Source organism: Cyclopterus lumpus, chromosome 23 (genome assembly GCF_009769545.1).
Source record: "Cyclopterus lumpus isolate fCycLum1 chromosome 23, fCycLum1.pri, whole genome shotgun sequence".
Lineage (NCBI taxonomy): Eukaryota > Metazoa > Chordata > Actinopteri > Perciformes > Cyclopteridae > Cyclopterus > Cyclopterus lumpus.
This window is the reverse complement of record NC_046988.1, coordinates 2,499,422-2,520,872: the sequence shown is the minus strand read 5'-3', so window position 1 is coordinate 2,520,872 and position 21,451 is coordinate 2,499,422. Positions and strand designations below refer to the sequence as shown.

Below are 21,451 nucleotides of genomic sequence, written 5' to 3'. Positions count from 1 at the left end.
AGCTCTTTACCCTCGCAAGATTACTGGAGGGGTCCTGGGAGTTTGCCCAACCAGTTTACATGTGCTTTGTAGACCTGGAGAAGGCTTTCGACCGGGTCCCTCGGGGGGTTTTGTGGGGGGTGCTGCGGGAGTATGGGGTGCCGGACCCGTTCGTGACCTTCATGGACAGGATATCTAGGCGCAGCCAGGGGGCGGAGAGGATCCGGTTCGGGAGTCTCGGGATCGCCTCTCTGTTGTTCGCGGATGATGTGGTCCTGTTTGCCTCCTCGGACCGTGACCTCCAGCATTCACTGGGGCGTTTTGCAGCCGAGTGCGAAGCGGCAGGGATGAGAGTTAGCACCTCCAAATCTGAGGCCATGGTGCTCTGCCGGAAACCGGCGGATTGCTCCCTCCAGGTGGGGGCAAACTGCCTGCCCCAAGCGAAGGAGTTCAAGTATCTCGGGGTCTTGTTCACGAGTGAGGGTAAGGTGGAGCGGGAGATCGACAGGTGGATCGGTGCGGCTGCAGCAGTAAAACAGGCGCTGTACCGATCCGTCTTGGTGAAGAGGGAGCTGAGCCGGAAGGCAAAGCTCTCCATTTACTGGTCGGTCTACGTTCCAACCCTCACCTACCCTAACTCTGGGTCGTGACCGAAAGAACGAGATCTCGGATACAAGCGGCCGAAATGAGCTTCCTCCGTAGGGTGGCCGGGCTCAGCCTTAGAGATAGGGTAAGGAGCTCGGACATCAGGGGGGAGCTTGGAGTCGAGTCGCTGCTCCTTCGTGTCGAAAAAGGAGTCAGCTGAGGTGGTTCGGGCATCTAGTCAGGATGCCTCCTGGACGCCTCCCATTAGAGGTTTTCCGGGCACGTCCAACTGGTAGGAGGCCCCGGGGAAGACCGAGGACACGCTGGAGGGATTATATCTCCCGGCTGGCCTTGGAACGCCTCGGGATCCCCCAGAATGAGCTGGAAAGTGTTGCGGGTGAGAGGGAAGCCTGGGTCGGCCTGCTGAACCTGCTGCCACCGCGACCCGACCCCGGATAAGCGGGTGATAATGGATGGATGGATGGATGGATCTAAAGCTGTATCAGTAAATGATTTAATATCAGACAATCACATTGATTTATTTCGTCTTACTGAAACCTGGCTGAGTCATGAAGAATATGTCAGCCTAAATGAATCGACTCCTCCAAGTCATATTAATACTCACATTCCTCGAGTCATCGGCCGAGGAGGTGGAGTAGCAGCCATCTTTGACTCAAGCCTATTAATGAATCCTAAACCTAAATTAAACTACAACTCATTTGAAAGCCTTGTTCTTAGTCTTTCACATCCAACCTGGAAAACATTACAGACAATTCTATTTGTTATACTGTACCGGCCACCAGGTCCATATTCAGAATTTATATCTGAATTTTCAGAGTTTCTAACAAGTTTAGTCCTTAAAACTGATAAGGAGATTTTAATATTCATGTGGATGTTGATAATGATTGCCTTAGTGCTGCATTTATCTCATTATTGGACTCGATTGGCTTCTGTCAGAGAGTACAGAAACCCACTCACTGCTTTGGCCACACCCTCCACCTTGTTCTTGCATATGGCATATTGCATATTTCTGCATTTGATTCAATACCACGTCTCAATGTGACGGAGGACTCCTGTGCTAACTTTAGTCCGTCCCAGATTGATTATATTGTCGATAGTGCTACAGGCTCACTGAGAATGACACTAGACTCGATAGCCCCACTGAAGAAGAAGACAATGAGGCAAAGGAGGTTTGCTCCCTGGTATAACCCTCAGACCCATAGACTAAAGCAAACTTCAAGAAAGCTCGAAAGCATATGGCGTTCCACCAATCTGGAAGAATCACGCCTAGTTTTGCAAGATAGTCTTAAAACATATAAAAAGGCTCTCCGTAATGTAAAATCAAGAATCACATTTTAAAATTCTTCTCCTCACCTACAAAGCCTTGATTGGTGATGCACCATCATATCTTAAGGAGCTTGTAGTACCATATTGCCCCACTAGAGAGCTGCGCTCACTAAATGCGGGGCTACTCGTGGTTCCTAGAGTCCTAAAAAGTAGGATGGGAGCCAGAGCCTTCAGTTATCAAGCTCCTCTTTTATGGAACATCTTCCACTTTCAGTCCGGGAGGCAGACACAGTCAACTCATTTAAGAATAGACTTAAGACTTTCCTCTTTAATAGTGCTTATTAGTTAGGGCTGAATCAGGTTTGCCCTGGTCCAGCCCCTTGATATGCTGCTATAGGCTTATAGGCTGCTGGGGGATGTTTTAGGATACACTGAGCACCTATCTCCTCTTCTCTCTCTCCTTATGGATGAATTTACATCTCTCCATTGCACCTTATTAACTCTGCTTCCTCCCCGGAGTCGTTGTGACTTCACATCTCATAGGGTCCATTGGACCTGGCTGTGTCTGATGCCTGGTGAGCCGGCCTCCTGCCTGGTGAGCCGGCCTCCTGCCATGGCCCCTGCTGATGCGCCCCGCCCCCCCTCCTCTCTACCTCCTTCTGTTTCATTGATTGTGGAGGTCCATTCATACATTGTCATATTCATGTAATGTGTTTATGTAACTTTGTAAATGCTGTTCATTCTGTACACATGACATCTATTGCTTCTGTCCATCTGGGGAGAGGGATCCTCCTCTGTTGCTCTCCTGAAGGTTTCTTCACTTTTTTCCCTGTGAAAGGTTATTTTTTGAGTTTTTGTATGTGTACAGATTGTAAAGCCCTCTAAGGCAAATTTGTAATTTGTGATATTGGGCTATACAAAATAAACTGAATTGAATTGAATTCTGTACTGACAACTTTTAAAAAAAAATTTAACTTGAGGGGTAAAAGAAAGAGTATTCTATTGAGAACAATGGGTCAAAAGAAGATTGATAAAAATGGCCCATTTAAGGACTAATACACCACATTTCTAAACAACATGATAACTCGAGGATATGCTGAGATGGTACCTGCTGATCAACTAGAGCAAAGTGATGGAAAGGTGTGGTATATCCCTCATCATGGAGTCTATCATCCCAGCAAAGGCAAACAGAGTTGTTTTTTATTGTGGAGCAACTTATGAAGGGACATCACTGAACTGCCAGCTCTTGCAGGGCCCTGATCTTACTAACACTCTTATTGGAGTTCTCATCCAATTTAGGCAAGAGCCCGTTGCAGTAATGGCTGACATCCAAGCTATGTTTCATCAAGTGCACGTCTCAGAGGAGCACATCAACTTTTCTTCACCAAGTTTTGCAAATTATGCTTTGAGGAGAACTGCAGATAATAATGTCCAACATTTCCCTGCGGAAGTGATAAATACAATCAAAAACAATTTCTATGTTGATTACAAATCATCAAGGACTTAAACGCTCTGTCATAAAGAAGGATTCAATCTTTCAGGATGGATCAGCAACAGCCGCAGAGTAAAAGACAAAAGACCAAAAGAAATGGTGGAAATGGATCTGGATACAGACCAACTTCCAATGGAGCAAGCACTAGGACTACAGTGGAGCATTGAAACTGACACATTGGAGTTCAGGACCTCATTACGAGAACAGCCACAGACCAGAAGAGGCATTTTGTCAGTGGTCAGCTCACTTTATGACCCTATAGAATTTCTATCACCATTCAGTATGCCAGCCAAGCTGTTGCTGCAGGAGCTTTGTAAGAGAAACTTGGGATGGGATGACGCTATTCCCCACTCCTTCTCTGAGCAATGGTCTGATTGGCTTGAGGAACAATTGCTTGTTTTGTTTAGTTAAATAAATTATCAGAAAAACAGATTCCTGAATGGACAATGCTTTCTTTTGGCTGCGTAAACCACAAACCTATGGTGCGTCAGTGGCAATTTGATTTCTATTTGTTTTTGATTTATTGTACAAATGGCCATTACAGTAAGTTTTTTTTACTTAGGTACAAGCACAAGTTTCAGATTTGCATACAGAACATGTAGAAAGCCATGTCTCCAATATAATAAATTCCAACAATCCCAGTCAATGAGTGAATGTCTAATCGCAGACATTTTCCTGCTGCTATCGGCTTACTGATACCAACGTAGGCGATATGATTTTATGGTTTGGCTCCACTGCCTAAGATAATAGCTCTGAGTCTATGAAATGTGACTGAACGTATTGCAAAATAAAGTTGTTGACAGCCTTTGTTTCCGTGTCTTCAAAACAGAAACCAATGAACCTTGAAGCTTTCAGGAAGGACATTTCCAAGCTGGAATAATAGAAGATTACAGCTGCATCACTTTAATGAACCATGTTGGTTTTGATGAGTTAAAGTATCATTTCTGGCCACGTGTTTCAAACTAATAGGGGGCAGCATTTCACCTCTACTCCTTAGTCCATTCGATCCAAATTTACAGTCCTCAGTTATAAAAAAAATAATAATAATATACAAATGTAAACCAAACTGCTAAAAATCGGAGAGCCTGTCTAAATAACACTACTATTTTAAAACCTTCATGTGGGCCGTTGGCCTATAGTTTACATTAGCCATCTGTGCTTTTACTGTGACACTAACCGGGTGGTGTGTTTTGATAGTGGCATTAATGGATAAAATCCAAAGTGGCAGAAAATAAAGGCTCATATTTTTGTCTCTTTCTCCCATCAAAGGGCAGGTGGTGGCTCCAGGAGATGAAGATGGCTGTAGCAACTCCATTCAGCTAACGCAAACCTCAGCTTCAATGTGACTGACAGGTCCTTGGCTCTACTTCTTCGTCCTCTAATGTTGGACTGAGGACAGACTGGACACTATAGGGACACTCACCATTGCCACTCCAGGCACAAGTGGTTCTACGAGACAGGATGGGCGAAGCTAGCTGGTTAGCATGCTCAGTTCACGTTAGCAAGAAATTGTCAAGACCGAACAAAGATCAGAACCCAAATGCACGACTCAAAGTAAAGTAACAAAAAATCTCAGTTTTAATTAACTGGAAAACATACAAACAGAATATCTACATGAACAAAGTAACATAAAATCGTGGAGACTAAGGAATTCCATGGACATGGCTGGTACACTTGGAACAAGAAACAAGACGAACTGGCCCAGGACAAAGGGAGACGCAGACAATATATACACAGGGTGAGGGCACAGGTGGAAACAATCAGGAGCGAGGCAGACAATCAGACCAGAGGAGAAACACACAGGGGAAGGAACAAGTTGCCTGAAACAAGAGGAGAGTTGACCTTCAAAATAAAACAGGAAATCACGAGACAACATGGACACAAGACACAAAACTTTTCCTGGACATGACAGAAATATAGAGCAAAGCAGCACAGGCTTTTAAAATCTCCAAAATGTCTCAGTGACGTGGCAGAAACCAGCTAATGCAGAATGACTCAAATTAGGAGGAACTGGTGATTCAGATGAGTGGAAGGAACACAATGAGAAGCCAGACAAATGCATTGTAATCAAAGCATCTTTTGTCTCACACCAATTTTATTTCAGACCAAACTAGTGGAGCAACATTTGCCCACATCCGACCTATAGTATAAAGGTCACACTTTCACATCATGAATACTGTAACGATGTAATGATGCCTGAAGGGTAAATGTAGCACCTTTAACTAGACCAGTGGCTTCTAAAGCAATGAAACACAATTGCAGTTATTTTTAAACTCAATCCATCTCTGTTAAATCAGCCCACATCTTCTGGCCCAGGCTCAATGTTGATTTCCTTTGGCTAATGTCCCACAACACTTGTTTGAGTGTGAGTGAAGGGCTTGGAGAGGAACAAAAGAATAAACACCACTCATCTCTGGTTTGCGGACTGCTCACCATACGGCTGTGGTTGGAAGCATAAACACTTTGTTTCCTCCCTCTGATGGGCCACCGGACGTCTGAAAACACCGCTGACCCTGAGGAGGGAGACAGAAAAACACTGCTGCTGTTTTTTCGGTCTGGATTAAGAGTTATCTCTATCTTTTAGCAGTGAATAACTCTGATATAGTTAGAATAAAAATATCTGATTGTCTTGCTGGTGCAATTACAACAACTGTAAAGGGCTTGCACACTTTTGCTTTCCAAACAACATATTTCCAAACATTTGTAAACACAAGAGCTCCTCATAAAATAAGTCAGCATTTTGGGAAATAAACTGCTTGCCGAGAGCTGGGAGAGAAGATTGACACCACACTCATATAGGTTTGTTCAATATGAAGCTGGAAGTATGAGACGATTATTTTAGCTTAGCTTAGCATAACTAAACAGGGTAACACCTAGCCTGGCTCTGTCCAAAGTCCACCTGTTAGTAGGCGTATAACTTGTTCAGAGAAAGCCAGTATGGAACTAGCGTTTTTCAAATAAACGTCATTTAAAAGGTGACGGAAACAAATTCCTTATGTGTTGTTTTATACAAATGAGAGACTTTTGTATAATTAGATTTTAAATGGATGTTGCACGTTGTTATTTTTGACCTGGTCAGTCGGGATTAAAGCAACACAAGTAACACAATGGTAATCTAGACTTGTTTATATTGTTTATTATTAATATATTATTATATTGTTTCATTATTCATGTTTATATGTTTGTGCATGTTAATATGTAATGCAAACATATGTCATTTATTTAATAAAACATTTTGAAATGTTAGTGGCAATTTAAATTGTACAATGTTTTGAAGTTTAATAACGACAGCATGACGTTATTTTACATTCAGACACATTTTATTTAAAACAATACATTTAATTTAGTTAAATCTGACTTGTATCTTTGCTGAAAAACTCTTGACATGAGAAACTTCATGTGTTACGCTAGCCTACTATTTTGTCAAATGGTCATAACCACGACACATGAAACAATAAACACAACTTTTACTTATCGTGATCCAAAACAGCTTAAAGTATAAAGCACCCTGACAGTATGTCGTACCCATGGGAATTGGGTAAGTGTTGCACACTGCATATGGGACTCGTATGGGCTAGGAGAAAATCACTACTTTAGTATATTTTTACTTTTTGTATGAATAAATATTATTCCTCTGATGAATGAAAAGTAAACATAAACAACAAAACACATTCTTACTCAAATAAATACACTCATAAATCACAGGGGTTTTGCTGCTACAGCCATTCATGGTCTGGTATTACCGTTAGCTTGTTTTGGCTAATATTAGCAAACTGTGATGCCGTCTATTTGACATTACTGATTTAGCTAGCTTGACTTTATGACCCTTTTTCAACTTGTGCAACAATAACCCTTAATTTCACCATTTACAATACAGTTTCCAACTCCAAGGTGACGATGTATTTTATGACTACCTAATTTACGAGGTTGTTTACTGGAGAAAAAAAAATGTTAGCAGTGTTTACCAATTGAGTCCTGTCTGTTTGTTCTTCCCTGTTATTATTTCTTTCTTTCTCGGCCCAGGTGAACCTGTAAACTTTGTACCCGTTGTTGGCATTCGTTCCTGGGTGGATGAATACTGTTCGAGGACACTGCATGGTTAGTAACATTAGTCACAGACGCAAACATGCTCACATTTTTCTCCCACATACACACACACCAACACCAAGAAAACACACTAAATGTACTCCTTTAGCAGTATGTTGTTCCCTAGTGAATGCTCATTTTGGTGTGAACACTTTTGCTACTAGTGCGTCGGCAAAGATATAAAGAGTAGAGGAGGGGCGATATTAGCGTGACAACTTAAAGGGTACTTGGAGGCCTGATCATGAGTTGAAATGACTTAATTTAATTGCAGTATAATCCTCCAGAACTGGAAGTGTAGAGTCAAAATCTGCTGTTATCAGTCCGTTGCCATTAATCTTTGATTGCATCTGCAATCTTTGTACACAATCCCCATTGGTGGTTGCCGCTCTTTATTGCCTGTCATGGGTTTAAAGTCTATGCCATAAAAAAAATGTTTGTGTTGAGCCTCAGTTGCTGAAAGTGTTTAGTGTACACAAACATTTTATTGGGTAAATATTTAAAGGAACGTTTCTTTGTGGTTCCCCTAAACTTCTCTGTTGGGGATCTTAACTGTATATTTCTCAACTTTTCCATCTTTTCTGTACGTGTGAATGAACTTCCCACCCTCCTGTCAGAAGAGATATCACTGTACAATGCAGTAATATGTGTTGTTAATACTCATCCTTGATTGTATTCCTATGTGACCTTTGTGTATGGTGCTATATGAAATGTAGACTTTGGTTCTCAGAAGCATCCAAATGATCCAATGGTAATGACCCTTTTATATAACAATATTTTAAAGAGGCAGCTCAGTAATTTAGTTTCATAATTTCATACTGTTAATAAGACTTTTCACTTTTCACACTTCTTGACTTTTAGTCCCTAGTATTTTTCAGGCTCCAAAAACCTTTGGATCCTACATTTCCCACAATGCAACAGTAAAAGCCCAAGCAGAGACACTGATGACATCATCAGGCTTATTTTCTCAGACTTCCTCCTCCAGAGCTACAGACGATACTATACAACTGTTCTCACAGATTGTGTAGAAACTAAACTCCACATTAAAAACTAGTGCCCCTTTAAGCTTTGCGGTTGTTGTGCCTCGGTTTCACTCTCAAACAGCAGCAATACACAGATAGTGTACATTACAGTGTTGCAATGATCAAGGTTACTTTCCTGACTTCACAACCCCTTAATCTGTCTCACCACATACTGCTCGTGCCAGCAGGACAGTCCAGGACACTGGTGTGCCAAAGTTGCCAGTTGTTCTTGTCCTCTGGATTGTTTTTGGCTGTCATTTGTAGTGAGAGTTCATTCTCTGCTGTCTTATTTCAAAAAAGGAATATGGCGCAAATTTGAAGATCACAAATGCTCAAATTGAATTGTTACATCAGGCCTGCAAACTCCAGTGTGATGACGATTCTGAGAACAGGGACGAACTTCTCTTTGAAGTGCACCGCTTTTACTGCATTTGAAAGATATGAATGTGTGCTGTTAGAATTTAAACCACATTCCTTTGGTCTCTTATTCAATCAATGGAAAATATTAAGTTCATGCCAAGTGGAAAGTGTCTGACCTTGGCGTAATCAACAGCTGATCATTGTTTAGTGTTCCATCAGATATCACTCATTGCGCTGTCATCCATCACCGAGAGCGGTGCGATAAAACAAGCGCATGGCTGAAACCACCTGATCAAAGCCTGCAATCAGATCAAAGCCTGCAATCAGATCACACCGGTTTATTATAGTCGATTGTATGTGCTGCGGGTAAGTAGTCAGAAAACAAAGCACCCGTCCGCAGTCGGAAAATCACACACAGACACAAATATACACGTTAAAAAACACTTGTCAGATTGGAAAAAAGGGAATATGTCCGATATCTAATGTCCAATCCCCAAAACTGGAGATTGTATTTTAACAAAGAGATGTACTCATGTGTCTGGGTTCGACCATTTCTCATGAACCCGGCCTGAACCGTGCTTGATCCTGGACAAACAACAGGGGCAGGTATTACATGCACTTAATTCTGGATAGACACTTCGATAAGATTGCACTGAAACCAGTGATCAACAACGCCACACACACAGAGAGCTACTGTACTTTGTGCCTTCAACTTAAAGGAAGACTTTCTCTTTTATTATGTCATGTTTTCCCCCCAAAAAAGAAGCAAAAAGCAAAAACCCTAAAAGGTGGGTCTTACGGATTGACCTGTGATGCACCTGATTGCCTGGGTGTCAGTGTGTCTTATCACACGCTGGGCAACATGAATCTTGGAATACAACTCCAAGATTCCTTGGTTGCTGCAGACTATTTTTACCCTTGAGGTGCACTACGGAGCACCGCCGACGACCTTTAGCAGCGTTTCCCGTCCTGAAAAGCTACTTGATTTCCACTTGATAACAATGACCTGCCCTGTCCTGTTCTGATCCTGATCCTGTCCCCGTACACATCCTCCCTATCCTGCCCATCACAACAATATCTTCAAAATCCTCTTCGGGGGTGGGAAGTCTTCACTGAGAGTTGCAGGTTACAGATATCAGTAAGAACAATGGTCAAGGATAAGCCAGGCGTCCAGCCGCTGCACGAAACGGGGACTTCATCATAATTGCTGTTAATAATTACAGTCGTGATAAGCTGCAGAGGTGGCATTTATTGATGGCAAAACCATCCTAGGTCTCAGTTGATCTCCAGGATCAGCAGGAGGAAGGACAGAGGACTGGAAAGTCTGGACTGGAGACAGATTAGTACACCATCAGGTACATGGGACATGCTGCTGTACTGTTAGTGGGAAAAGGGGAAATGTCTCGAAATCAAAGGATCTTTACAAGGAGCCGGAATTCCAGAGGTGCTGCTGTATTTCGGGCTCCAATTTGATCTCAGCGGATCCGGTGCTCTTGTTTCCAGAGCGCAAACGGAGCCTGACACCCCTCCCACAGGACGGCACAGGTCCCGACCTGGCTCATGTGCCCTGCCTCCAGTCAGGGCGCCTGGACCTTTGTTGTTTTTCGTTAACGTTGTTTGGTAAGTGATGTTCAAAGGCAACACAGCACGCTCTTCCTAACCTTAATGTGATTATTGGATTTCAGGACCAGATAGAGGGGAAGCAGCGGCGCTCCGGCGGCAGTAGAGGCGAGATGATGCGACGGGGAGCTCAGCAGTACGTGGTGGCCAGGCCGCTGTACTCGGAGGAGTCCTTCGCCGAGGACCACGAGGTGGTCTATAGGCCCCGCAAGACCATGCTGGACCACGTCAAGCAGTACTTCACGTAAGGGGCGTGCAATGCTTTCTGATTTGTAATCGCTGAGGTCTTGTCTTGCCTTTATGGAGGTTAAGATGATGGGAAAGAAAGGGGAGAGTGGGAGATGGTAAAGGGTTAAATCAGTCTGTCCTTGGTTCTTGAGTGGTACTTCTTCTGCTACTTTTCACACAATATTAAAAGCAACATTTACTTTAACTTTTGGCTCAATTTCAATGGTTTAAATTGAGGTCAAACTACGATGGAAGATGTGAGATTTTGGAACGTGAAATCAAACCTTTTCTCCACTTACCTAACAGAAGATTTAACAGCACAGAGCAATGCGTTGGTGTGTATATATAACACATAAGACAGATCCACATCACCTGTGCTCACATGTGTTGGTCCTCATTCTAAGTAAAACTCCTCTATAGACAAGGACCCAGACAAGGACAAGGACCTTTCTAGAAATTGTTTGGGGGAAGTATAAATCGCTCGTGAGATTCTTGAGAGAAGTTAGGGATGTATGCAAGGGATGTATGCTAACAATTTATTTCTTTAGTTTGTCATAGTAGCAGAAAAAAGTGTCTCACCTGACACAATTCTTCCTCTTGCTTTCCTGCCAGAGCCTTTTGTTGGAATTTCTTGTCAGTGCAAATGATCGTGACACCACGATACTTTCAGTATGACTCCCTTCTTCACTGACCGATAGACCGACTCTGAGAGATTTAAAGAACACATACTCTATAATCTTTCTGCCGTTGCACAGATGCGACGCCAAACGAGCCAAGAGCGCGGCTCTCTCTCTCCTGCCGGTCATCGGCTGGTTTAAGATCTACCGGATCAAAGAGTGGCTGCTCAGCGACATCGTGTCCGGCGTCAGCACCGGACTGGTGGCAGTCCTGCAAGGTGAGCAGGCTGCAAAGTGGAGATTTAACTCCTTCAAACATGTCTGCAGCTCAAATGCAGTTCTCTATTCTCACATCACTGACATGTAAAACAACAGGTAGAAAGTCGCAATCGATCAGTGGTTCTTAACCTTCTGTCAGTAACTAGCGCAAAGTATTTTTGGTTGAAAAAAGATGTAATACACAGCGCTGTGCCATCAGTGTCTTATTTAATATATAATATATAAAATGCAGTTTATGAACTTACAATTTTTGAATAGATGCTAATTTTAAATATATATTTTTTAAATCTCACGTACACCCTGGAGTGCCTTCACGCACCCCCATTTCCAATATTTATATATGATACCCGTAATCACATTTTGACACAACATCTTGCGTCCGCAGGCGTCCACAGAGCAACAATTAACAGTAACGAGGACTGTTAATTGGAAGGAAAGCAGAGAAATGATACGGCACTAACGCTCATAGAGAAGCAAAAGATCAAAGTTTCGTTTCTTTTCATCAGAGGGCTTCATTCCCACTGCATGACCTCACCAAAGAGAGGAGACAAATGCATCTTCAATTGCACAGCGTCGGTATCGGTAGAAAGGGAGAAAACAAACTGTGTGTGAACATTCCAAGGGAGGGGAGAGCTGGAGTACCTTGTTACTGATTCACCTGAAGGGTTCCCGCATTATTTATGTTTTAATAGAACGGGACTACTTTTTTTTATTTTTTACAGAATCAGCAGCTGTAATTGTCACCTTGTAAAAATGAGAGGTAATTTAAAGAATAAACGGTCCAAATTCGTTATTGTATATAAGTTCAGGATTTAGATTTCCCTCCTTATTGGAACTATTTGATCATTTACCCTTGTGTCTAATATGATAATATACAATATCTGATATCTTTTGGTTATCATTAGCAGCAGGTCTGGTTTATCTTCCAACCAAAATGTTTTAATTATATATTCTCCACTACACAGAAACAAAAGCAACATTTTTACTGGGGCGATATATTTGAAGGAAATCAACCCTTTTACATTTAAATTTCACTCTCGTTTTGAAGGTATTTTAACTATGAGCACGGGTGATATGGTAACCGTAGCTAATAGCAACCAATATAGAAGTCAGGTATGAAAGTACGTTCTATGTGCATGTCTTTGTGTTTCAGGTCTGGCCTACTGTCTGCTGGCCTCTCTGCCTCCCTGGTACGGGCTCTTCTCCGCCTTCTTCCCTGTCGTCGTTTACTTTTTCCTGGGCACCTCCCGACACATCTCAGTGGGTAAGGCCTCTTTGTGTGTGTGTATCACCGGCCATAGCTGCTCTCTAAAGGATACAACTCTACTTATCTGCTATCCTGTCTCTCTCTCCCTCTCTCTCTCTCTCTCTCTCTCTCTCTCTCCCCGTAGGTCCGTTCCCAGTCTTGTGTCTGATGATCGGCTCGGTGGTCACCAGGTTGGTCCCAGACGAGGGTCCGCCCCTCAACATCACAGGCTTCGATGGCCTCACCAGAGAGGAGCAGAGAGTGCTGGTGGCTTCTTCTGTGAGCTTCCTCGCCGGCATCATGCAGGTGAAACACACATTTCATCTGGGTCTCCTCCCAGATCCGTTGCAACGTCCTCTGAACCCTAAAGTTGTAATATTTATTTTTTGTACATACCACCTCTGTCTTCTCCAGCTGGCGATGGGTGTTCTGCAGGTGGGCTTCGTTGTCATGTACCTGTCCGACACTCTGGTGTCAGGCTTCACCACAGCAGCCGCCATCCACATCCTGGTGTCCCAGCTCAAGTTTGTGTTAGGGTTGACTGTTCCAGGCATCAGCGGTCCACTCTCGCTCATATATGTGAGTACGGAGCCGCCTCCTTGCTGTTCCTCGCATTCAGCATTCATTTGTTAGACTTTTTAGTTGTAATTTGTGTGTGGTTTCTTTCAGACCCTGGAGATCATCTTCAATGACATCACCTCCACCAACGTGTGTGACGTGGTGATCTCCCTGGTGATCATGGTGGTGGTGTTCGTCGTGAAGGAGCTGAACGACCGATTCAAATCCAAGCTGCCTGTACCCATCCCCATAGAGGTCATCATGGTGAGCTCCACCCCGGGCGACGTGATCCTTTTATATATATATATATATATTTCTCAACAGCCTGAAGAGTGCCGTCTGTAGAAATCATTAATCGTATTTATGAGATCATTTATGACAGCGTTCATGTCAGTTTCTAGGAAACAAACACGGGGAGTGAATAGAGATCTTTCACGAATCCAATAGGTCAGGCCCTAACGACTCACGTCTTCTCTCCTCCAGACTGTCATTGCGTGTGGAGTTTCATACGCGTTTGACTTCAAGACAAGATACGGCATTGAAGTTGTCGGCCATATTCCAAAAGGGTGAGACATTTCAGCTAAAAGCAAGGGATTTCGTCTGTTGCGTGCTCAGCAATAAGCCATCAGGGATAATTAAACATGAAGGCCGCATAAGCCCCCACTAGATAACAGGACTAGATCCAGACCGAGATGCTTAACTTGCCATCGCTGATTTTGATGTTATCTATCATGCCAAATAATATCAATATCATATTTTATTTTATTTTACTTTTGATATTTTTGGTGCCGCAGCTGCAGCCATGTGAATGACACCGTCGACATAGAAGAAAATGTAATTCTTCGACATCAAAAATGATTCTTTATACACCTCTATTGTATGGTACTGCAATTGTGTTTTTAAGCTTCTCAGATTACTTTTACATGAGAGACTATGTAAAATAATTCTCTCTCAAACAGCCGGTAGGGCTCAATGCAACTGCTTCAGGTAAACATTCAGATACACATTTGTTTCTGGGTCTCTCACTATCTGTCAGAGCCGACTAATTCATGGACCTTTACACTCACAGTGTCAAGATAATGAGGGCGTGAAGAAAACCGCAATGCACATGTATGTGTATGGCTACCCCATGAGTATTGGTGTGACATGTTTGTGAGTTATCTGAGGGGGGATTGAAACCATACTACAGAAACATTTCAGCACAACAGCCTCACATCTGTTCTCAGGTACGAGCCTCCGATAGCACCAAACCTGCACATCTTCCAGGAGACGGCGGTGGAAGCGTTTCCCATAGCGATCGTGGGTTTCGCTGTTGCCTTCTCCGTGGCAAAAGTCTATTCTGTAAAACACGATTACACCATAGACGGAAACCAGGTATGCGATAGTGCGAATGTATGCAACGCAAAAGTAAGAGTGCAAAGTCTAAATGTTTAATCGGGATTCAAATGACAAGATGTGTTTTCTGTAGGAGCTGATAGCTTTTGGAGCCAGCAACATCTTTGGAGCTTCCTTCAAGTCTTTTGCTGCGAGTACAGCGCTCTCCAGGACCGCTGTGCAGGAGAGCACAGGTGGCAAGACTCAGGTAAACTACCTCCAAATGCTTATTTACCTTAATCTAAGCCTTAATTTATCCTGACTCCAACCTCACTGTTGACCCCTGACTTTAATCTCAATGTGTATCCTTTGGCTGGCGATATCTGTAGGTCTGATATCAAATGATGTTAATATAAACCCCGAACACAAACCCCAAAAAATCGTCCAATATTACTTGGTATCAGCAAATGGACTATAGGCTATGTAAATATTTTATTTTTGTGCCAAATCTTAAAAAATTGTTCTTGGGACCAGAGTACAGACAATTCAGTCAAGTCACAGCGAGAGACCAATAAAAGTGCTAATCAACAATGACCTCTTGTGTTTGGGCGAGGAGAAGATAGCCCTATACCAATAATCTCATGTGGTTTATAACAGGTTAGTGGAATAAAAGATATACGTTTATTTGGCGGTATAACCAACTGTGACCAGCATGTTGCAGCACAGGGAACCAAGTATCTGTAGTTTCACATACCTGCTCTGTCCTTCCTCAGGTGGCTGGTTTACTGTCAGCTATCATAGTGATGATCGTCACGCTGGCCATTGGATTCCTACTGGAGCCGCTCCCGAAGGTCAACCTCAGATCTTCCTCGCTCTGTTAACATACTAGTTAAGTTTTTGCAGTTTGGACTGGCAGAAATCTGACCTTTGACCCCTTATTTTATCAGTCTGTGCTGGGTGCTGTGGTTATCGTCAACCTGAAGGGCATGCTGATGCAGTTCAGAGAGGTCCCGTACTTGTGGAGGAGGGACAAACCAGACTGTGTACGTTCTCACACACTCACTCACCAGATAGTTTTTAAAAAAGCCAAACATCTTTGCATTTGAATGTTTATTATTGTCTTTTTATTATTGCCCCCTTTCTTACCATCATCTACATCCAGGTGGTGTGGTTAGGTACCTGTATTGCAGCCATCTTGCTGGGTCTGGATCTCGGATTGGCTGCAGGCCTCGGTGTGGAGCTGATCAGTGTTGTCCTCAGGACTCAGTTGTAAGTATCTTGACAAATCTAATTTCTTAACTGTTTCCTGAGCAGTTTACATCTTTTCTTTGTGTTTTTTTTTCCAGCCCGCGCTGCAGTCTGCTGGCCAACATCAAAGGAACTGATATCTACAAAGACAGAAAGGATTTTGTTGATGTAAGTGTGTGTATGTGTGTGTGTGTGTGTTTTCTAATGTTTAAGGAATAGATTGACATTTTAGCACACTTATTCGTTTTTTCTGGAAGAGTTTGATGAGATACCATTTCCATACAGATTCGTAACATATACGGCAACAGTTAGTTAGATAAGCTTAGCATGAAAAGAAACAGCTAGCTTAACTCTGTCCAAGGGTACAATATATACAATATATATTATGTGTATTGGTGAGCTTTAGAGGAGCTAGGAGGCTGTTTTTATTTTGTACAGTCAGATAAGCTTCCCATTGTTTTCAGTCTTTGTGCAAAGCTAAGCTAGCCAGCTGATACACAAATATGGCAGTGGTATTCTCATCTCGCTCTCTTTTAAGGGAGCAGTGCGTAGGATTTAGAGGATTTGTTTTGGCACATAGATGGAATGTTATATTCATTAATATGCTTTCATTAGTGTAGAATCACCTGAAACTAAGAATTGTTGTGCTTTCGTGAGCACAGAATGAGGCCTTCATATCTACATAGGAGGCCACTCCACTCACTTCGCAGAGTCCGCCATGTTGCACCACCATGTTTCTACAGCAGCCCAGAGCGGACAAACCTAAACACTGGCTCTAGAGACAGTTTTTACATTGAAGTGGCAGCTTCAGTAATTCGGTGATGCCCGAAAGCTCTCCGATATCTGCCCAGTCGTCAACATTTTTTTACTATGTACGTTTCAGCAAACCACGGATATGTTGAATGTGAGCCTATTTGGTCAGAGCAAGTAATGTAGTAAATAATGCAACCTTGTTGAAAGTTACGTGGTGTAATATTGAGGGTTGGTTCATGTCCCGTGTGAAACATTATTACGTAACGTAAGAAAGTGTGCTAAGGGCAGTCGTTATTTACTTACACTAGTTATGCTGCTACGTTACGGCTGTTTAGTTGAGGTTGTTATATTATTGTTGATAGATTACGTTGTTACAATATGGTTGTTACCTTATGGTTGTTACATTATTGTTGATACATTATGTTGTTACAATATGGTTGTTACATTATGGTTGTTACATTAAATTGTTACATTATGGTTGTTACATTACGGTTGTTGTGTTATCATTTGAATACAAAACATGTGATTTTTCTAACCTTAACTAAGAACTTTTGTTGCCTAAACCTAGCCAATGTGGTAATGTGTGTGTCTGCTAGCTTGATACAAGGCTTATATGAAACACATTTTTGATTGAGTAAATCGATTCTAGTCAACTCTAGATGCCACCAAATCCTAAACACTGGTCAAAGGACTAGATTGATGATTTATTTAATTATTTTATTTTGTGATTTTTATTTTATTTTACTTGTATTCATTTTGAGTGAGCAAGAGGAGGGATGGGATGTTCTAAATGTTTTTCTGGGAACCAGAGAGTTGATAAGAACCATGCCTGTGCATTTTACAGTCAAGAGACTTTACCGTGGTTTGGGTTATAATTTGGGTCTAAAGGTCATTACTCTCTTCAGATATATGAGCCAGAAGGAGTGAAGATCTTCAGGATACCATCACCAATCTTCTTTGCCAACATTGAGTTCTTCAGGAGCAAGCTGGTGGAAGCTGTGAGTACAAAAGTGACAAGTGAACTTTATTGAATGTGGTTTTAAGCAAGTTTTCTGGGCTTTTAAACTGCCTTCAATCTTTATTTTAACTTAGAGGAATTGGTCTCCCTTTTTAATTACACCGGTCAGACTGTCCTGGAAATCTGTTGCCCCCCTTGAAAGACAAAAGGTCAATTAGAACACCCCAGCCCTGGCTAAATGAATCCACACAAAATTAAAGAGAGAATGTGGGTGAAATCAAGGACACAGCACTTAGTTGGTGTGATTCTTACCTCATCATCTACATCTCACATTACCTGTGGTTTACCGCAAGCCTCAATTTTAGGTCAGATTTAATTTTCTATATACATGTTCCCACTAGGTCAAATAATCCAACGTCACAATGTGTATATTACTACGCTGACGACACACAGATATATCTTCCCTTGAGACCTGATGGCCCAAGAAGCATAGCTGCTGTTTTAGACTGTCTTAGTGATATCTGATAACTGTTGGATGGCACAACATTTAATTAAAATAACAAATATTTAATTTTAATTTTAAATTAATTTAATTTAGTTTATTTTCTGATCTTTCTGTTGTTCTATTGCATTGATGTGTCTGTCAAAGCACTTTGAAAACTGTTTTTATAGGGGCTGTTTAAATAAAGTTGGAATTATTATTATTATTCTGAACTTAGCTAATTCAGTTTGCAACACAGCATCTCATTCACACCAATGTGTTCCCAGGTTGGCTTTAACCCGCTCAGAGTGTTGAGAAAGAGAAACAAAGCACTGAGGATGATCCGGAAACTTCTCAAGAAGGGAGACCTTCAATGGACATCAGTGAGTAATGACTTTGACCGTGTTCCATAATAACAAACAGCAAAACACTCTCACACTTTTGTATGCTGTCATTATTGTCCCTTCTTGATCTGATTTGACATTGATTCAAATGAGCAGTGGAGAAATATATTTCTATGTACAAAAAAACTATATCGATTAACATTGCTCAACATTGATGCTGAAACGCTTTAGTTTAAAAGATTTGGAGAGCGATAGTATTTGCTCACCTGCACTTACCGCAGATGCAAGTAAATGTGTGAATGTGATACGATGTGATGTTTGTAGTGTTTGGTTTATGACTATGACTTGTCACACAGCGTTTACAACGTGCAGGTTATGATTGTCTCTGTTGGAGTTTAAAAGTCTATAAAAGTCAAATATATAAAAGTACAGTTACAGGGTACAGAAACTTAGTACAAAAATAGGTGGATGATGAGGCCAAACCAAACTATCTACAGCTGGGATTACCCAGGTCTTGGAGGAGTCCAAGCCATAAGCAAGACATCATCTTATGACGTTTTGGTCAAATAATAATGTAATGTACAAAGTTGGCACATGTAGTGATTACAACCAGTAGAGCTTAAACTGCATGATTCACTCATTACACAAAGTAGATTAACCTTACTCAATGGAGAAGGTTGCAATGCTGCTAATCCTGTGCCAGGCAGCGAAGTGTCTCGTCCTCCTTGCATTCCTTTGTCTTTCAGCCATCATATGCTGGGATGTGCCGCAGCTCTGTGTGAACCGAAGACAAGACAGCAAATGTACAAACAGTATTTGATACCATTGCAGAAAGGCTTCATGAACACCTCATGTGGGCCCATCAAGGAGTCAGAGGATAAGAGCAACATGGAGGAGCTGGACCTGCCCACGGACTTCAAGGACCTCCCGACCCGGATCGACTGGAGCGCCGAGCTTCCCGCCAACATCAGTGTCCCCAGAGTGGACGTCCACAGCCTGGTCCTGGACTTTGCTGCCGTCTCCTTCCTGGACATCTCCGCTCTGAAGGGACTGAAAACGGTGAGACGTTGGAAACAGTTATTTCATACATTAGGCTATTTTAGTTTCTACCTATTTCTATAATATTTATTTTCTATCTTTTCCTATCATATTTATTTTCATTTAATCTATTATTTTTTATTTTTGTTTAATCTAATATGATTATTTGCATTTAATCTAATCTAATTTTGTTTATTTTTCTACAGATGCTGAAAGAGCTGATCCGGGTCGAAGTTGAGATTTACATTGTGGCTTGTGATCGTGAGTATGAAACTACAGTATTTAAATTAAAAAGTTGCCTTTTTTCAACAGACTTTTACTATATGAGCATAATGGAGACACCCAAACAACCAGAATAAAAGATTGCTAATAATGCGTATAACTCTGACGGTAGTGCTTTTGACTAACCTCTTCTTCCTACAGCTTACATCCTGGAAAAACTGCATGACTGTTGCTTCTTTGACGATGAAGTTCAGCCGTCAATGTTCTTCCTGACTGTGCACGATGCCATGCTGCACATCCTGGAGAAACATCCAGAGTCCACAGAAAATAAATCTGACTATGACAAGGTGAGGAAAAAGTAATACAAGGAATATATATATATATATATATATATATATATGTATATATATATATATATATATATATATATATATATATATATATGTCCATCTGTGCTGTGGATATGTACAGAATAATGAACGCTTCATGTTGCTCCCCAGATTATAACAACAGTCACGGTTCACCACCCTGAAGGCAGTTTAAGGAGCAGAGACAGAAGTGTATGTATCATATCCTATACTTCATGCTATTGACAATTCATTTTTATTTATTTATAATATACTTATTTATTTTCATTTAATCTATTTTGGTTCATTTTTGTGGGACAAGCCCCTTTGATCAACAGACAAAAACTGCAAAATGCACCAGTTAGACACCTTTAAAACCAGAAATATTCTATATTGTATATATAAGTCAAGTTTTCAACTACACTCGCCCACTTCATCATATTTTCTTTGCCCGTCCACACACAAGTACATTTTCGTTTTTGTCATGGCACCAAATATAACATTTACTACTGTTATCTATTTTTTTATTTTACACCGCCAAAGGAAAATAAACTCACTGAGCATGCTCAGAATCTTCTTATCTGGTATTTGACGTATCGTTCAAGCATCTCTTATTGTCTTCTACAGATACACACTCAGGCGAGTCATTTTTGTGTTCTCGTTTGGACGGAGATCTTTTGTAAAACAGAAGACGTGCGGACAGAATTTAATTTTAATGAGTTGAGGGAAAAGAAAAAAATATCTGTATATAGGGAAAACAATCTGTTTAAAAAAATATCTGTATGCATGTAGACAGGGCCTACATTTGCCACTTTAAGCTGTGATGGAACAAATGTTCAATAACTCCATGTGCCTTTTTCACCCACAGGCTCCAGATCCAGAAACCAGGTTATAACTTCTGAATAAAAAAAAACACCACAAACAAACCACAAAAAAAGACAAAAAGAGTTCATGTTTTACAGATCATGCTGTAGGCTGCAATACAATGATAGTGCGTAACGATATACTGTTTTTATACATCTGACAATCTGAGTTTACATATACAGTATTTACCGTTGTGTAAGAAATTCCATGGTGTTGATGTTTTTTTATACTGTATATAGTGGATTTGTAGGAAATGTAGGTGTTGTATAGTTATATTTTCATGATAATGATAATGATAATAAATCCAGGCACACTGTTCTCTAAAGCAATGTGAAAAAGACTGAATGGGCAGTGGCTGAAAGATATAAATAAATATTTCATCACTCTAAAGATGGCATTCAATGTTTCTGGTACCTCTTTTAATATTGATATGTTGTTTATTAAATCAGTAGAATCCTTAATAGATGATGCAAAATTCTGAACATATGGTTTTAGGAAATGATCAACATAGTTAGATAATGGCTCT

General features: G+C 41.4%; 1 protein-coding gene across 1 annotated transcript; it reads left to right on the top strand.

The window, feature by feature from the left end:
• Window positions 1-10,541: 10,541 nt before the first annotated feature.
• LOC117726220 (chloride anion exchanger-like) lies at window positions 10,542-21,009 on the top strand. Its single transcript, XM_034526367.1, has 20 exons — window positions 10,542-10,672; window positions 11,412-11,551; window positions 12,706-12,816; window positions 12,944-13,104; window positions 13,213-13,377; window positions 13,468-13,620; window positions 13,840-13,922; window positions 14,583-14,730; window positions 14,825-14,938; window positions 15,444-15,521; window positions 15,618-15,713; window positions 15,833-15,939; window positions 16,017-16,086; window positions 17,577-17,669; window positions 18,398-18,493; window positions 19,286-19,513; window positions 19,699-19,753; window positions 19,916-20,061; window positions 20,215-20,274; window positions 20,930-21,009. The coding sequence occupies exons 1-20, from the start codon at window positions 10,542-10,544 to the stop codon at window positions 20,954-20,956; spliced, it is 2,262 nt and encodes a 753-aa protein (XP_034382258.1). The 3' UTR covers window positions 20,957-21,009.
• Window positions 21,010-21,451: the final 442 nt, after the last annotated feature.